General features: G+C 29.4%; 1 protein-coding gene across 1 annotated transcript in view; it reads left to right on the top strand.

The window, feature by feature from the left end:
- The window catches only part of LOC122269948 (uncharacterized), a 31,015-nt gene extending 11,015 nt beyond the window's left edge, over positions 1-20,000 (top strand). Inside the window, exons 3-6 of the mRNA XM_071186751.2 lie at positions 1,531-1,619; positions 8,520-8,658; positions 11,443-11,584; positions 19,461-20,000. Coding sequence (XP_071042852.2) covers positions 1,531-1,619; positions 8,520-8,658; positions 11,443-11,584; positions 19,461-19,834 — 744 coding nt within the window. The 3' untranslated portion in view covers positions 19,835-20,000. The remainder of the gene's footprint in view (positions 1-1,530; positions 1,620-8,519; positions 8,659-11,442; positions 11,585-19,460) is intronic.
- Positions 20,001-20,312: the final 312 nt, after the last annotated feature.

Genomic DNA, 20,312 nt, shown 5'->3' on the forward strand with positions numbered 1-20,312 from the left:
AAAATTATGCGGATACTCTTGTGGACAGTTGTAAATTAAGCGGCTCTCTGTATTCTTGCACAATTTTTAGGGCCCTATATATCGAGATATTGGGAAGCTCTATTGTGATTTTCCTTGAGATAATAGCTTTATTATGTCAGAAAAGTGAGGCAAATATTCCACTCAGAGATTTTGCACATCTACTTCAGATTCACTTAAGCCCAAACCTGGAGTTTTCCTAATTTAAAGGATTTAGGAATTTTGTTAGAGAAATAATAAGAATATTGTAAGAAATTACTGATTTCGACATTTCCAGAATGATTTTGACTCTTTTAAAACTTTGTCTTTTACTCTATCTTTTAAAATTATCTACATTTAAAGTCACTTAAGAAAATTGTCTAGTTTGAACTGTTCTACCTTTTCTATTATGGTCATTTCATGAATAGTTTTGGCCCGTAAGATCTCGTCTTGAATAATTATCTCTATTTTGTAGTTAACTTCCAGCTATTCGTCTAGTAATATAAAACACATAATTTAAATCTAAAAATATATTATTATTTTAATAAATATAAAGTGCTAGTTAACATGAGAAAATAGTTAAGATAATTAAACTTAAACCCATTTATGCTCAGGCACAAAAAGCGGTATATATATGAAAAACTACCAACTGAAAAAAATGTGTAGTACTTATGTCTATGGTATATCGTGGTTATACATTACTGTTACCTACCACTTAAACTTTAAAAAAGTAATATACCTCGTTTCAGATCCAATTATAAATACTTATATTATTAATGTATTGTAGTAGACAGAGCTATTTCTGTTATAACAAATTTAATCTTAGTAATATACCACTTGTGCTATTGCTTTTTCCTTTTCTGAAAAAATGTAATTATCTTTTAAAAAAATGCTCGACACAAACGGATTAATAACTCACTACTGTATTTATTTTTGTATTTGACATATCAATGCAATTCTAAAATATAAAGCGTTAAGTACACAAATATTTAAAATTGAAATTTAATATTTATGGTTTTTTAAATTGTAGTTTTGTCGTGGTAGTTAAAAAAATTTTTTTTTTTTTGGAATTTTAAATTCCAAGATTTAATTCGCCAAAACGGTAGTGTTGCTACAACCAAGAAATTTATTTCTCAACGGCCGTGCAAGTTGGCAACTATGAGTAGATATCTCGGTTTTACATTTTGCAATAATTCGAAAAATAACTTTATGCAGTACATTTACGTTCAAATTTTTCTGAATGAAAATACTATGTGTTAGCTATCACTGAAGTTTTAAAAAAAAAACACAATTTTAATATAATATTTAAAGCAAACTAAGCATTATGAATATGGCAAATGATGCATCTTCGTTTGCTCTTATGAAAATAATTTGGCGAATACTTTTTATTTTAAAAATATATTTCCTGATTGGATTCATCGAAATCATTATAAATAAAATTCGATTATTTAACTAAAAACAAATAAGGATTAAATACTGATATTTCTTAAATTGATGGATTGTTTAATATTCAGAAAGTTCTTCAACCTTTAGAATGCTATGGTCAAAGAAGTGGAGCTATTATTAAAAGAAGATAATTTGAATAAATCTGAAGCAAAAAAGCTTGAAAAACTACTGCAAAAGTAAGATATATCTATTCAAAAAAGTAAAGTATTTTCTTTAATTAATATAATAGATAAAAAAATTATATTAAAAGCATTCATGATTTCATTTAAATTTTACGTCTTATAAAAAGTTTTATATTAGAAAACTAACAAATTGAAACCTACACATTTTCTGCATCTGTCATAAACCCACGCATTATTATTTAACCAACCCTTCTCTTTTTGATATTAGGCTAAGATTTTGTTATTTTTTTTCCATCAAAAAGTGCTGTTTTATGTTAATTTCTTTCGTTTTTATCAATATATGAGACTTAAAGCTATTTTAATTAGAGTTTTGATTTCCTGTCAAAATGCTCATTTTAACTATCTATCTTAAGGCTACTATAAACTTAATCATTTTTAGACTTTATCCACTTCTACATAATAAATATATATTCTCTTATTTGTTTTAATCTTCTTCTTTAATTCCGTTCTTTAAACAAGAATAAATTTTATCAAGAAGTTAGAATTTATACGATAGTGTGGGCTCCTTGCTTATGTTCTCATGCAACGAAGATACTTGTAGAATGTTGACTATTTCACTTTCCGTGTCAATACTCTCAAACCCGTAAATTGTACTGTAAACCCCAAATTTTTTTTATTCGTAAAACCTTTTTAAGTAATAACAAAATCATATTTTACCGACAGTTATTTGGATAATGCAATATAACACTAAACAGCGCTTGTAGACATTTATTTTGCATACTTCATATCATTTAAAACACACGAAAAACTCGTTTTTTTTCTATGGAGGATTTCGAGTATGATGTAAGAGCTGAAGATGGCCTCTATAATTCTAAACTATTTCACCCTATGTGACACCTCTTTCTCCCTACGTGCCATCTCTTTCGTCCTATGTGACACCTCTTTCTACCTACATGCCATCTCTTTCACCCTATGTGACACCTCTTTCTCCCTACGTACTATCTCTTTCTCCCTATGTGACACCTCTTTCTACCTACATGCCATCGCTTTCACCCTTTGTGACACCTCTTCCAGGTAGAAATTGTCCGTGTGGTTAATATGCATTATCAACTAAACAAAATGTTTAAACACTGAAGAGGGTTCTTGTTCATAGAACCGAAACCGTAGTAAGTCTGTTTCTTTACCTTTATTTGTTCTTGTTGATTTTGTTTTATTCACACATAGCCCAAAGTATACTTTGTCCATTTAAGTATACCATGCAAATAAGTGCAACGGAGATGTCTGGAAATTTCTCAGCCCCATATATATACTTTTTTCATCTAACTTTTCTTTTTGATATACATTATTTATAATAAAAATGAATTAATTCTTTGAAATGCAGAGTAACTATCGCTTTCTATTTAACTCTTTAATGGGTCATTTATTTTTAGTAAAGGTAAAGTATTTTTGGAATTGAAATTGATATAAGAATAGTAACTGCTGTAAGAAAATAAACTCATTTACCTAATAAAAAATTAATCTAAAATTTAATGTCATTTTTTTGGTGAAAAATATATTTACCACGACCTATTAGGAACTTATTGACTTTTATTTTTCGTTATTTATAAAATAAACGTTATAAATGCTACAATACAAACTTCAAAAGGAGTTATGTATTTTATAATTTATATACGTTTTTTTAAACTAATAAATGGTTACCACTTTTATTCAAACGCACTTCAAGAAAGCTGAAGTGATTAACAAATGGAAACCGAAATTAAAAGTGGTAAAAAAATTCACCAAGGACTTTAAAAAGTGGTGATAAGTATACTTACCACGGCCTTAGAAAGGGTTAAACTGGAAAGAAAATATTAGTTCTATTTTATATAATTTAGAATAATTTTGTTCCCAATATATATATATATATATATATATATATATATATATATATATATATATATATATATATATATATATATATATATATATATATATACATACATATATATATATATATATATATCAGCATATGATTATTACCCAATAATCACTCATTATATTAGCGTTAGGCCAATACATCCCAATATATTAAATACTTTACTTTTTAAACCTATCCATGTAATACAAAAATATGAAAATAATATCTAGTTGTATTCCAACAACTTTTTTGTTCTTGTAACCAAACACCAATGTTATTCTTCGATTTATGCATAACAGATTAATTCTGAGAGTGATGATTCATTTTTGGAGAAAATTGATATTATATTAATTCAGCAATAACGAATAAATAAAAAACAAAAAAGTTGCAGCCAGTTTATCTTTCGTTTTCAATTATTAGTAACAATATCTTGGAAGAAATAGCTGCAAATAAGTGTAGCGTTACAGGTGTCTGGAAATTTCTCCATCCAATATATATTTTCTTTCTGCTATACCTTTTCTTCTTTTTTGATATACATTATTTGCTTTTCACCCTCAGACCTCAGGGCAACTTTGGGTAACATTTATTCTTTTTTTTTTTTTCGACGGAAGTTATTGCTCTTGGCAACAGTTCCAATGAATTTTTCCCCTTTCTTCTTTCGCATTTTGTTGCGAAAACCACTGGTCAAATCAATTTTTCTCAGGTTCCCACCACAAAATAAAAGTATAAGGAAGGAAAAAAAATTTTCTCCTTTTTCTCTTGGAAGGGTATATGAAAATTGATTTTCCATTACTTAAACCTTGCTGATAAAATCATATTGGCAGAACTATATTCACTGTATATTTTATCCTATTTTTATTAGTTAGCCTTTTACTCTTTTAATAGAAAATATTTGACACTAATGCATTCTGATAAGAATTATTTTATAAAGCAGAAATTAATATGCCGTCATATAAAAAAGGATTTTTAACCAATGTCTGGGTCTAATATTTAAAACCCAAAAGTTTTTATTAATACTGATGCAAATTTCAGTTCGTGCAAATTTATAAATTAATACTGATGCAAACGAATAAAAATAAATCATTTTTAACTAATGTCTGGGTTTCATGTTTAAAACCTAACAGTTTTTATTAATACTGATGCAAATTTCACTCGGTTATTTTTATAGATTATTTTATAAATATTTTCTCAAACCCTGTTGTGTAATAAATCCTTAAGTATCTTAGGAAGGAGTGATTGATAAATACAAAATCTGAACAAAATTGTTCAGTTGGTTGTTTTTAAGGATTCTTTTATTAAAACTACCTCAAACCTGGTTATGTAATGAATCTTTAAGCATCTTTTGAATGAGTAATTAATAAATAAAAAATGTTAATGAAAAAAAAAGCATTTTTTACTTATGTCTGGGTTACATGTTTAAAAACATAACACAGTTTTATATTAAAACTGATGCAAGTTTTAGTTGATTATTTTCAATTACTAATTTATAAGAAAACTAGCACAAAATTTGCTCAGTAATAAATCCTTAAAGATTTTGGAAAATAATAATTGATAAATATAAAATTTTAACGAATAAAAATAAGCGTTTTTATTTAATAGTTTAATTTCATGTTTAAAATATAACAGTATTTATTAATAGCAATGCAAGGTTTAGGTAATCTTCTAAAACTACTTAAAAAATGAACCAGATTGTGAAAAGTGCCAATTTTTCATTATATCAATTACATGCTTTTTATTAAATACAAAATACTCCACACTTTTTGTTAAATTTCATTTAAAAAGACTTTAAGTTAAAATTTAAAAGAACAAGTAGACTTTTTTTTAAAAAAAAACATTAAATTACGGGAATACACATGTTAGATTTATGAAACTAAGTATAATGAGCTTATATCGACGCACATTAGTAAAAGTTACAGAGCTAGAATTTTTTTCGATATAGAGTGCAAAAATATACTATCGTGTTTGTAATTTTTACTACACCTCTAGACTGTGCCCGTATCGGTTCATTATATATTAAAAAGTATAGGTCAACTCATGTTTCAATAAAAAAAAATATTAAAATTGTTTTAGTGTTTATTAATATTAATTATTAAGCGATTAACTACTTATTAAAATTAATTTATCAATTATTACAATTAATATATTAATTATTTATTACAATTAATATTTTAATATTTATTATTATTTCTTTCAATTTAATTACTGTCTAGTATGTGGTATTTCTTGCTTGTACCTAACTATTTAAAAACGAGTCTTTTCAATAACTGAAATTCGTTAGAATGAAATAAATAAAAAAATATTCGACCCCTTACTTCAGATTTTTTTTCTTATTTATTGAAATAATCTTCCTCCCGTTTTTGTGAGTTTTTTTTTCGACGGGGAGGATCAGAAAAAAAAAACATGGATTTTATTTCAAAATCGCTTTTTAGCTGAAAAAAAAAAATTTGAACGTCAGCATTGGGCTTACCCTTTTGAGATTCACACATTCATTCAAAGTTTTATATTTCCTCCGAGAACTATAAAAACTTAGAATAAAAACGTAAAAAAAATGTTTTATTTCAGAATAAATATTTTTGAGAACAAAATATAGATACATATACTTTCATTTCAGGAATCATTTGTTATAACTCTGGGTAAATGTTGCATCCCTAGTCAATCATCTAGTTAGAAAACGTATCCTTAGGCATATTTTTTTTCAGTTTAATGATGCATTTATGCAACACACATTCTACAAATCATAATAATTTTTAAAAAGATGTGTGAAAAGAAAGCTACATCTTTCTGCTCACGCTAAAAATAAAATATTTTTGCATTTTTGAAAAGGAATACATAACAAAAAAGGACCGTGGAATTAAAAAGTGAGAATCAATTTATCCCTGAAGATAACAAAATGTTTAAATTTTAATTTTCCCACCATTTTAAATACAACACAACTACCCATAGTGTTCTGATTTATTTATTTTTTTGGAACTGTAGCAGTGTTAGTAAATTCATATTAGCGCTAAAATTCCATTTTCAAGATGCTACTTTACTGTTTACAGATAAGGCACATATGTTTTCCTCAAAAAGCAACATAAAGCGATATATTCGATCCTTATTGTAAATATGTAAATACTACTCCTTTTTCGATCATGTAAATATTTAATGTATATCATTCGAACTTCTCGTTTTCGTACCTGTATATTATATTCATTATTCATCGAATTTTTTTTCCGTACATATCATTCATTTTATTATTTACAAGTATATTTCTCAATATCATTCCACCGTTGCCTATAGGCAAATATTTTTCGATGACGAGGCAAGTGACGCAAGGCAGGTACCTCGCTAAATACTATTACATTAAATCATTGAAACCTATATCGATTGTCACAAATTTATTAAATAATCAAGGTACGTCTCCTTTTTGTTACCACTATTGAATTTTTCTTAGCTAAATGGTAACCACGATCAAAGTTTTCGGTACTAAATACAGTTAATTAAAATTAGTACGTCGTGCAGTTTTTGCGTATACAGACTTATATACTTTCAATTAACCCTTTCTGGAGCAGTGTTCAACCGGGTAACACATCCAAAAATATTTCAAACCACCAGAAATGTAACAATAATCCTATCTAAACATTCCACCGTTTACAGCAACCACCATTCTTTAAGCGACATAGGGCTCAGCTATATCTCTTCACTTATAAATTTTCCAATCTACGGTCGCAATTGATAATCTACTGCTTTTCGAAAATTTGGAATCAAAATTTATTGTATCGGAAAGAATTATAAGAAAGATAAACATTCAAATTTGAACTACAATACAGATGCTCTATCAGCTTTGTGGGAAAAGAAATTTTAAGTGTATAACAGAAGTTCTGTTTAAACGTACATTATTGTATTAATAAATTTGATTTGCTGCGAATTAGTCAACTACGACATACAATAATTCAAAAGTACACTTAATTAAACTCTATATCAGTGTTTCCCAACCTTTTTTGTGCCATGCCCCACCTAAGCCTTTCTAAAATTCGTATGCCCCCCTAGTAACATATCAGGGGTCTGTCTAGGTTATTCTGAGAGGTACCTATTTTGTGAAAATTTAGACATAATTTGTGAAAAATTAAAAATTATATTAAAAAATCAACACAAAAATATGTATTTATCGTTTCTTAAGGGATACAAAAATAAAATTCTAAGAAAAAGTATTTTGTGAAACTACAGTTTTTCCTAAATGTGAATTTGTGAAACTACCGTTTATACTAAAGTTGAATTTGTGAAGCTACCGATAAACGGTAGTAAATTCGGCCATTTGTTCCTTGAATTTGTTTATTTAATATATTTAGTTTTTCAAAGATATCGGTTAAATAACTTACAAATGCTTTACCATCGACCGTAAACAGATATTTCGTTTCAGGTTTGTCACTTAAAAAATCGCTAAGTCACATAATATTTATTGACGCAATTATTTAAAAATTAAATTTTTTCTTTCAATTTTGGCGCCGAAATCTGGCATTGCATTTAAATGGCCCGGAGCAAAAGGGTTAAACTCGTGTTGAGTTCATTTTCTAATTGCCCCCCTTAACAATCAAATCGCCCCCCAGTGGGGCGTGGGCCCCACGTTGGGAAACACTGCTCTATATTGTGTGAGTTATCTCGTTGCGTGACTTTTAAAATGCTAGCAAATTAAATAAAATTCTACGCACTTTCAATTCTGTAGAACTTAAAATTTTTTGCAGCAAGTGGGTCAGTTGACATCCCTCATAAGGTAATGGAAATAACTATTATGTAATTGAAATCAAAGTACGCATATTGCACAAAAATGATGAATATTACAATTTTCTCACCCACTTTTTTATTATTAATACTACGCACCAACCATTGTATAAGCCTTGTTAATAAATTTTGCCTGATATAAATATTTGCATAATCTTAACTTAGTTCAAATCCCAGAAGAAAATCCATTTGTAGTATGTTTTGTTCCGTTTATAAAAAGGTTCAAGAATATTTTCCCTTTAGAAAATATTTTCATCAATATAAAAGTAAAAATGTATGTATAATTATATATTTTTTAGCTTGAATTTTGAAATTTCTGACACTGGGCTTTTAGTGTCAAAAGAACCAGACGAGATAAAACTAAGATATTTAGGACCATCGGAACCAAATCAAACTTTTTGGGAGCGTCAAATTGTTGCCGATGAAAAAAGAATGAAAGTACGTAGATTTAGATTAACTCTTTAATGGGCCCTTTATTTCTAGTAAAGGTAAATTAAAGTATTTTTGGAATTGAAATTGTTTTAAGAACAGTAATTGATATAAAAAACAACTCATTTAGTTTATAAAAATGCCATTTTTTTTGGTGGTAAATATATTTAACATGACCTATTAGGAACTTACTGACTTTTATTTTTCTTTATTTATAAAATAAATTCCTTAAATGCTACAAACTTCAAAAGGAATTATTTATTTTATAACTTTTATACGTTTTTTCAAAGTGACAAATGGTTACCAATTTTATTCAAACTCACTTCAAGAAAGCTGAAGTTATTGAAAAATGGAAACCTAAATTAAAAGTGGTAAAACGTGGTGGTAAGTATACTTACCACGGCCTTCAAAAGTGTTAAATGTAATTATAGATTTTATATTCAAATAGCTGCCGTAGTAGCCAAGTGGTTTGAGCATCCGACTTCGGTCTGCTGGAGCTGGGGTTCGATTCTCAAAGCTGCTAAGACCCAATGAGTTCTCGTAAAATCTATGGTTGGTACTGAGCTGCAGCTCAGTACCAACCATGGGGATCTGAAGATCAACCATGGGGATCTTGTACCATGGGGATCTGAAGAGAATTTCTTCCTCTTTCATATTTCTATGTCGAAATTGAAGTGACCTCACAAATGAATGGTGTTATCATCTATCATGGAGACTTCTCAACTAAGTCACTCTTTTACCCAACTAGTGTACTTTTGTCGAATGAGAAGCTCTCCTTCCTGACTTAATTCTCAAGACCAATGGTTGGTCAGGTCCGCTTGTCCATGTGTCATTAGAAACAGCAACATGTTATCAAAATCAGTTTTAACTTTGGAATCTGAATTAATTAAAATAAAACATTTTTGAATAAAACAACGTAATAAACAAAAAACAACGTTGAGCATTCGTTCTGGCTAAAATTAGAGCTTGCTACGGAATTCTTTACCAGAATTAATAAACTATGGTTTGGGGCATTGCACAAAATTTAATTAATAAATGAATTAATCAAATGAAGGCTTAGTGGTTAAACATTTATGCATGTAAAAACTTTCGTGGATAATATAGATTTTTCTCTTTGAAGTTAATCTAAGGGCTAACGCACTTATGAACTTTCTTTGTTTTGATCTAAATTTATGCAACGGTATTGTTTATTTATACCTCGACCCGCCCAATTCAGAGAACACGAGAGAATTTATGCAACGGTATTTTAAAAACAGAGATTACTTTAAACCTTAATACCTTACCACTTTTTCATAAAAGCTTGTTTTTAAGTTGAAATGTTGCGTTTCCGCAATAGCAATCTTAAATGAGTTTAGTACTGAGGTCATTTGTTAGTCACTTACTAATTATGACGTTTACAAAATTTATTTCAGAGTTTTCATAGGACATAGAAATTTTAATTTTGATAGCAAAATGCAAAAGTGGTGGAAATTTTATTAAGGTTTTAGAGAAACCTTTTTAAATACTGCTTAATACTTTGGTGTTTATATGCTTGATCTAATTTTCGCTACTATCTTTCCAAGTTTATAAGACGATATCCCAATAATCGATTAACTTTATTATTTGAAGTGAATGAGTCTATATATAAATTTTATATTTTATAACCGGCGTTGATCAACCTACCCAATTTTGAGTTAACGACTATCAATGTTCAACTCCGTATGTTTTTAATTTTGAACCCAACCCATAAGAGAAGTCAGACATCAATAGGATTAGACGTAGTAAAATAGTTTGTTTTAACTTCATATTAAGAATATGGAGAAAACTCTGTCCGAGAAAGAACCTGCACTCATATGTTGTAGTTATCTTATCATTAGCCCCCGCGAGGGCCTCTAATTCATCTGAATGGGAATGTATGATAAACCGCCGAAGCGCAATTGAATGGTGAGAAAGAACATGTCCCTATATACAACGGTGAAAATGGCTCTGTTATAATAAAAAAAAGTGGTAACGCTTCTTTATCCTAAGATATATATATCAGATGTACTGATTAGTTGATATTTAAATATGTATGCACAGGCTCTTTTGCGCTATGCATGCTATTTCACTTTAAGCTAGAACATTATCATTGAGTTTGTAGGTAAATTCGTACCACTTTTTTTATAATTTTCTTATATATTATTGAATGAGTATAAATTAATAATCTGATTTCATTTTCATTTTCTCTCAGTAAGTGTTACTGAACCCCAACTTTCACCACTCAGTTGCCCTTCGGCGGTTTATTATTTATTCCCACTCAGATAAATTAGTTAGAGCCCCTCGCAGGGCTGATGCTAAGATAACCACCACATATGAGTATGAGTAACTATTTGGACAGAACTTTCAGGTACACCTAACGTATTGAGTCTTTAGCTAAATAAAACAAAGCTTTGATTTTGTTTTACGTTCACGGGCATCTGAACGACGAAATCTATATATTTCCTATCACGCATTTCAATTATTTGAGCCAGAGCTTTCTCCCACTCAGCGTTGTAATTGGTTGCCAAGAGAGAGGTTTTCTGAGATTGTCTTCGACTCTTTATTTAGGCACTTGGAACCTTCTTCCGCTCTGAAAATATTTAAAGATTGTTTCTAAATGTCTTCATCCATTGATATCTGCGAAATTTAAAGACTTATCAAAATTAATTAATTATGAATAGTTAAATTAAACTAAAATATTATCTATCATTGATAAATTCATTTTTTTTTTCGAAACTCATTTATAGAACCGTTTTGAACTAAGCTCTTCATTTACAAATAGACATTTTCTTTTAGATGCTAAAACAGGACTTGAGGGTTTTAAACAAATGGTTAGACGAGATGTCAGAGCCTTCTTACAAGATATTAAGGTTTGCACCATCCACTTTATTTGAACAGAAGAAATTACGAGAAAAGCACTACAAAGAGAGAACAAGAAGTACGTAAATCATTAGATTCCAACCTTACATTGAAACTCGAATTGATAGAATTAACACGTTGAATGCCATTCAGGTCACCGGTGACCGACACTGAGTTTGTTCGTAGCTCCACTGGGGTCACCGGTGAGACGGGTTAGTCTTGTAAAATTAGCGTGGCATTCAACGTGTTAACTTATGCTACAATTAAATATAATCAGTAAGATCTTCTCATAGATTATTTTGAAATAATAAGATGGAGCTCGAAAAAAATACTTCATTTTAGTCAACCAAAAAGGGAAAAAAATATTTATTTCCGTCAGAGATAAAACTAAAAACGCTGGCTGCATCACTTTTATGACTTGTAGGGAATTTTTGAAAGTAATTGAGGTTTAGAAGTGATACGTCCTATATCTATTTCGTTTTAGGTCTTACAAAATAAAATTACTTTTTTTTCCTGCTTAGTTTATTCAATGTAGAACTAATTTTTTTAATGTTGTTGTTTTCTCAGTTTTAGTTAGATTCCGATCGTTTACGCCAAAAAATAGTTGAAATTTTTAAAGTACAGAAAAAAGACTCAAATTTCGCTTTCAACACTTTGGAAACATATACAACTTGCTTTGTTTTTGAAATAGCACTCTTTTGTAATTTATGTTCTTTTGTTAGTATGAAAATGATCGAAATTTTGACGGAGGATGGACGGAGTTCCATTTGGTGATAAATTGGCAACATAAATTCTGTTTTATTCTGAGAAATCGTATTATTATCCAGCACAGATATCTAGTTAAAATTTAAGATCGCTAGCAAGTCAGCAAGATCTGCATCTAGTCGAAATTTGTTGGTTCATAAATATCCTTCGTCGTTAATATGCAATCAATTCTGCATCCAGTGTCAGGAAATTATTAAAACTTACATTATGCAGCTAGCTCCGATTGAAATTTGAAAACATTTACTACTCAGAAAGATTTAGAAATTTTGAGTGACAATAAATTCCCTTTCGTGATATGTCGATAAATTATGTTTTTGTCGGTCAGTAAACGATTGAGACTTGAATTGCTACCAGACACTTTATTTAATATTTCAGTGTCTTGCAGTATTTGAATGAAAAATAAATTTTATTCGGTAATCTGCTTATGGCAATTAGGAAAGAATTAAAATGTGTAATAAAATAAATAACTCCAGTGAAGATTTGAGCATTCTCATTATTCTCATTTTTCAAATTTTGATTAACAATAAATTTTCATTGTTGATAAAGTGTAATAAAGTCTGCCTCTAGTAATTAGGAAATAGTTGAAACTTATATTACCATCCACTTAACTCCGATTAAAATCTAAACACACTTACTACTCAGAAATATTTAAAAATTTTGACTGACAATAAATTACCCTCGGCGATAAAATGTTGATAAATTTTGTTTTTAATAATCAGGAAATGATTAGACTTGTATTGTCGCCAGATACAGAGTTTTTAAAGAGATGTGAGCTGAGAGCACTAGGATCTTGTGTTATTTTGATTGAAGATAAATTCTATTGGGTTTTCCTGACTTATGGTAGTCAGGAAAAGATTTTAACTTGTAATAAAATACGGAACTCCATTGAAGATTTTAGTACTTGAAACATGTCGACTTTTGTTACCATTTTCATATTTTATGAAGCCAATTAAGTTTATATCAACAAGTATAATGTGTTACATTTGGGTCTTAATTATTATTTTGATCAGAATCTGATGCTAGTTGTAGCAAACTTCTGTATTTTAATATTTCAAGACATGGTCCACGCGGTCCTTAAAATAAGTAAGAAAAAAACGTAGCACCAATATTGTAATTATGAAGTCATCTTTAACTTTAAAATTTCGAAACATAACAGTTATTTAGATTTATTGAAACTTAATATCGAATGTTGTGGTGAGTATAAATGTAATGGAATATATTTTATCTTCTTACATTTATTTTATTTTTGTTTTTCTGCCGCCATTTTAAATTTTTAAGAACTTTACGAACTCCATTTAAAAGGAAACCATCTTATCCGATATATGTATGTAGTGATAGTTAAAATCACAATATAAATTTGTGAATAAAGTAATGGAGCAAAAAAATTAAAGTAAATCATCGTAATTAATCATCGTAAATCGTAATTAAAGTAAAAGGAAACCATCTTATCCGATATATGTATGTAGTGATAGTTAAAATCACAATATAAATTTGTGAATAAAGTAATGGAGCAAAAAAATTAAAGTAGATATGTTAGTTGATAAATATAGTTGATCGTAATTGAAAAACATGTTGAGTGACATTTTAAGGCGAATTTGATTAAATTAGTTTCACAAGGTATGGAAACGTCAGAATGCTTTTTGCAAGTCATGGGTTTTTAAATTAATAACTTAAAAAAATCTGATAAAGTTTAGTAATTTTAAAAAAATTAAAGGAAAAACAGTATTAGAAAGAAACTTCAAATTGGTAGTTAATTCACGCTAGTGCCAGGAGCCCTTCTAGACAAATATCAGTACAAAGCCCACAGAATTTCTTGGGGCCCTCATCAAATATTTTATTTTATTTTATAATTTCATAACCGTCATTGAACAGCCGACCCAATTTGCATTGGTACTAATGTTCAACTCCGTAGCCTTGTAATTTTTGAACCTAATCCAGAAGACAAGGGAACTCCTGGATCGAGTATTGGGAGAAATTTGCCTTCGTGGATACCTTTTTGATGGAGCTAACCCGCATTTGCGTTACATGGAGAGGAAAAACACGAGAGCCTCTCACGGTTAGCCTGACGGCAAGGGGCCTCTCACCCATACTACGTCCACCACTGAGGATATTTCACGTCAGCACTGTGGTCGGTGCAAGCCGAATGCGGAATTCGTATCGACTGGGATTCGAACCCGGTTCGCCTCATTGGAACCCCTCACGGGAAGGGGAACGCTCTATCCCCTGAGCCATCGCGGCACCAAATATTTTGAACATAACGGAGAGAGAAGCACAAGTTTTGACAAGAAAATCTTTGTTTTCATTAAATAATTTGTATGCAGTTGTACACTGAGAAAAATATTGTACCAGTAAAAGTGGTACAGCTGGGTACACTCTATTTTTTACACCTTCTGCAATTTTCCACGATTTAAAATTTATTTCGAATTACTAAAATAACATTCTTTTCACGAAATGTGCATGTTTTTATCACTAGGTCAATAGAACTATCTAATTAAAGCTAGCAAATATTTGTCGAACACAAAAAGATGCTGATATTTTTTAATTCTATTTAGTAATCCAATTTAATTTCTAGTTAAACGTTCTACTTCTTCTAGGAAAAACTTTTTTTCTCCTTATTTTCATGATACGTGCTGCAAATTAATCTTAAAGTAAGAGAGAATTTCTTCTGTACTATTAAAAACGGATTATAGTTATATTCATATGTTGACTTAGACGATAGACTCAGTGTTACAAAGTTTTAGAATGTATTTTATGTTTCAAATTCAAACTTTAAAAAGCATTATATAACTGTGACAGATATGAAACCTATGTAGCGAATCTGAAACCTATCACATTTTCATGATTTATTCAAACAAAAGAAACTGTTGATTTAGCAACAGTTTGAACTATGTTTACTCTCAACATGGTATCAAGATTTTTTATTTCATGCTGTCTAGACATTTTAAAATATAATTTAAATTTAGTCAAAATTACTGGAAAAATATTTCCCTGAAGATTTTTTTCTTTCATTTTTTAGTGTAGACAGCTTTTCTATATATAATATTTTGCTGTAGAACAATTCGCCAGAGGTCACTGCGAAGTGATATTAAATTTATCACGTTTTAACATGCCCTGCTTATATTAAAATTTTTTAGAATGTATTTTGGCTTAAAATATACATATTTGGATTATCAGCTGTATTGAAAAAATATGCAGAAAATATTTGTGAACTTAAAAAAAATTTTTAAATGGCAGATAAAATAAATCTTATGAAGAATAAACACAGGAAAATTTTCTTTTGAAACTAATTTAATATTACAGAATGAAATAATAGGGAACAATATACAGTTAAAGTTCGATGTAATGAATTTTAAATTTTTTTTTGAAACTAATTTAATGTTACAAAATGAAATAATAGGGAAAAATATACAGTAAAAGTTCCATGTAACGAATTTGAAAGTTTTCTTTTGAAACTAATTTAATATTACAAAATGAAATAATAGGGAACAATATACAGTAAAAGTTCGATGTAACGAATTTGAAAATTTTCTTTTGAAACTAATTTAATTACAAAATGAAATAGTAGGGAACAATATACAGTAAAAGTTCGATGTAACGAATTTGAAAATTTTCCTTTGAAACTAATGTAATATTACAAAATGAAGTAATAGGGAACAATATACAGTTAAAAGTTTGATATAACGAGTGCGGCATATTACTTACAATGTCTCCTAAGCCTCCAATGTCTTTTCCCCCGTTTAATGATCAATGAAAAAATGAATTTTTCTTTTCTTTGTGCTGCATCCTGCTTTTTTATTTAATATTTTTACCCTGTCAAAAACTGATGACCAAATAAAGAAGACAGGGTTCCCCCATTTACGAAACTCAGGAGAGGGGGGAAACAATCTATCATTTAACTCTTTCAAATATCTAAAAGATATTTGAAAGTCTTTCCTATATCAGTAGTTCAATAATTACAGCTTAAAAAAAAAGGGTTTTTCTTCAGAAAAATTTATAACCAAGATATTTTTTGAGAAAAAGCTTTGTTGCATTTTTATAAATGATCTAAAAACTCTCCAATTCTAGTCTCTACTCACCTTTTTTGAGGGAAATGGAAATGATTTGAGAGAGAGAATCGAATTTTTACTAAACAGGCAAGTGAAGTATTGTTTCCTATGTATTTTTTACGCTGAATTGAATGATATCAATACAGATACAATTAAACTAAAAGTTTAGAAGTTATAAGGGTTGCACGTACAAAAAGTACTAATTTGTACAGGAATGCATCTGATATTGCTATCTAGACAAGTGAGGCATTGTTTCACATGTATTTTTCACGCTAATTCGAATGAATCTATATTCTTTCCATGTATAAAAAGTACTATTTTTGTCACGACTTAGTGACTTTTTACTTCACTTTCTTGGGGCCACCTGAACATATATAGCAGATTTTTCGATGAAATTTTTTTATATTAAATTGAAAGATGTAAACTGCGAATTTATAGGATAAATGGTTTTGATGTTATAGTATTTTTTTCATAATGAGTGCAATTAAAATATGGTAGATTTTGCACAAAAACATTTTAACAATTGAAATTTTAGCCCTATGGATTTGTGTTTGGTCTTATTCGATTACTTCACTTGCCTGTACATAAATGTAAGATGTGTAAATAAGTGCCTGTATAAAATTTTTACTTTTTCTACATTAAACGCTTTTAGCTTCTAAAATATTCGTCTCGGGATTAGTTTCATTTAATTTAACGTAAAAATTCACATCGGGAAAAATATACCTAACTTCTTCAGATAGTTTCTGGATGGCAATGTATAAATATGTAGTGTATAATACATAAATACGTACGGGTACATAATACGTGCCATAAGAAACACTTTTATACATAAAAACTCTTACAACTTTTGAACTATTTGTTCCACTGACTCGTTCATAGTCTCATGTAGCGTAAAAACATGCATAGGAAACAATGAATTAGTTTTTTTAGAATGCAATATCAGATACGTAAATAAGAACAAATTCAAAATTTTGTTTGTACTTAAAACCGTATAAACTATTCTAAACCTTTATTCTAAACTATTAGTATCGTCGTCTCACGATTGGTTTCATTTAAGTCGGCGTGAAAAATTGCATCAGAAACAATTGCCTGTTCACATCAGAAGCAATTGTCAAAAAAGAAATTCGATTCCACTCTCAGATCACCCCCATTTCCCTTTAAAAGAAGAGGAAACGTAAAGAAGAAAGTAGGGGAATTTTCAGGTACCATAACAAAGCATCCCATGAAAAAAATATTCCGAAGAAAAAGTAATTTTGTTGGACAACAAGTTTAATAAATAAAAATAAACCTTAAAAACTGGATAAATCCATCAAGTGACACATACATATTAATGATTAATTTTGATAAAAAACGTTTTTTGAAAATGGATCTCACATTACCTGAAATATCTTTGTACCAAATATAAATGTATAAAAACATACTTATTCATATTTATGTACAAAAAATAAATTATGTTTATTACAAATTAAAGTTTCTGATTGCACACGAGAGGAAATTGTTCACTGACACAACAAATCATTTAACTCAACCAATAGACGAATTTCGTGGTCAAAAAGAGCACTATCTTTCACTCCGGAAACATAACAACAATAATCAAAATACAGATTAAAACAAAATTAGTAGAAGCAATAGAATATTTTTGGGCTATACTAATCAAATTTTGATTTACCTGCATATACTATTTTTCAAAAATACTACTGACTTATTTCTAATTTCTCTGAGGCGTTTTACATAATCAAAAATAAAATCGATTAAGTAAATAATCCTTTATTTATATATAAATTATTTTCCATGAAGATTCTTACCCTGGCATTATTGTTGTCAAATTTCTCTTGGGAGTGTTTTTGATTAAAACACCATTATTCTCATTGACTCCTTCCTCTTAATTTATTCAGCTTCACAAATTTAAAAAAAATATTAATTGTTCTTCATATGGGCATAGCAAGTTTTCTTTCTGCTCCTGAATTTATTCTACTACAAGCTTTCGTATCTATAAATCATTTTTAATCTGTTTGTTTACTAGTTTAAAGTTGAAATATTTTCTGATTTAAATTTAGCCGAAATAACCATCTTTTTGTATGCATAGTCAAATTATTTATTTTCATTGAATTACATTACGAGTTAAAAGCACGTATTGTAACAATTTTTGATAGCTAAAACGCGAATTGTTAATGAAGTCGGAATATTTTCGCCGTTTTTAAATTTTAAAGTATTCAAGTGCGTGCTCAATGCGATGAGTAAGAATAAAATTCCACCTGTAAATTTTCTCACCCAGAATATAATTTTGAATAATCAATAGACGTGCAGCATACAAAATAAAAAATAGCAGCTTAATATTGTTTATCTAATGATTGGATTGTAATATGTTAAGATGTAATCTTAATGGTTTAAGAAGCTAACTTAAGTATGCTAATTGTTTATCGTAAACTATATCTTTTTTTTTATTTCCAATGAGCTGCACAACAATCGGTCTTGCCGATGAGCAGACCTAGTGCGTTCTCCAGAGGTGGTATCCACTCTTTCAGGACCACCACAATGGGTGAGATACTTTTGGTCATGTTAATTTGAACGTCTAGTTTCTGCCACACTAGATGGCAGCACCGAGACTCTATTTAGACGCTAAAGTGCACTAAGAATTTAATTTTGCCGGAAATGCCAAGAGCCAATAAAGCACTCCAAGGATCCTTTACATGCCGCGTAATCATACGACATGGCCGCTGAGGATTTTCTGCATCCCGAAAATCCTGTGTCTGGACAGGAATCGAACCCGCAGACTTGGGCTCAGAAGGGCGACGACAAACCAACTGCGCCACCCAGCATAGATATTAAGTTACTAAATGAGACAAGCAACAAAAAAAAAACGTATTTCGTCTAAACAAACTTTTGCCTTTAACCTCCTCTAAGTGCCATCGTTTTTCCGACGAATCCGAGTTTTTGAGTACCAAAACTTATCGTTTATCCCATATTCAATGTTAAGTTTTTATTTTTTTAATATTTCTATCGCCCTTTTGATTTTGTACATCGAATTTCGAGAACCCGAGATTGCAACCAGTAAAAAAAAAAGTTTCTTCCACAAATTGCCACGTCTTATAAAAACATAATTACACGGAATTTACATTTTTTTAAATACTCTCTCTTCTTCAGGAAGACTTGAAAAGATGTCCGAGGCTCGACGTCGGTTCATCAATACATACCATAAGAATTATGAAAAAAGTCTCAGTTCTGTATTATGTCCTACCTCCCAGAAATATTTGAATAAAACTCTTCTCATTACTAATAATGAATCACCTGGTAAAAATACAGCCTCATCATACTATACAGCTGCCTCTGATTTTAGTCAAATAGAAAGTGACATTCAGACGGAGGGTTCGGATTTCGAAAACAATCACGGCAATAAGGATTATTTTCATCAAGATGCTTCACACATCAAGAAGGACAATGAGGATTCTTTTTACCAAAGCCCTTCATCTCAAAAGAATCTCAACAATGATGATTCACCAGAACAAGCAAATGATTAGACAAATAAGCCTTCAGTTTCATAAAGTTTCTGAAGAAGAAAATGATACTTTAGTTAGAGAGAAGCAGCTTTAATTGGATCTATTAAACGGAAATAAGAGTTACCACAGATAATTTATTCAGTGACAAAATATATATTTTTTGTTATTAAGCATTAAAAAGATTTAAAACAAGCTTATGACATTTTTTCGCTTTAAAATATGTAGAAAATATAATCAAAAATAAATAATTTCTGAAAAAAAATTTTTTTCTATTTTATTTTTTTCTTTTAAAGTAAAATTATTTCGTCACATTAAAATAAGGACGAAGTTAACTTAGCGATTTATGTGAATAAAGTTAACGTGAAAAAGAAAGAACACTGTCAAATTAACATATTATAGTTTCGGTTCTCTAATGAAGAACATTCTTCATAGTCAAAACACAAAGTTTTATGTCCCGACGCAGTAGAAGGTTCTTCACTATTGAGCAGAAACTATAGTT

Source organism: Parasteatoda tepidariorum, chromosome 9 (genome assembly GCF_982258835.1).
Source record: "Parasteatoda tepidariorum strain Cologne lab strain chromosome 9, Ptep-v5.0, whole genome shotgun sequence".
NCBI lineage: Eukaryota > Metazoa > Arthropoda > Arachnida > Araneae > Theridiidae > Parasteatoda > Parasteatoda tepidariorum.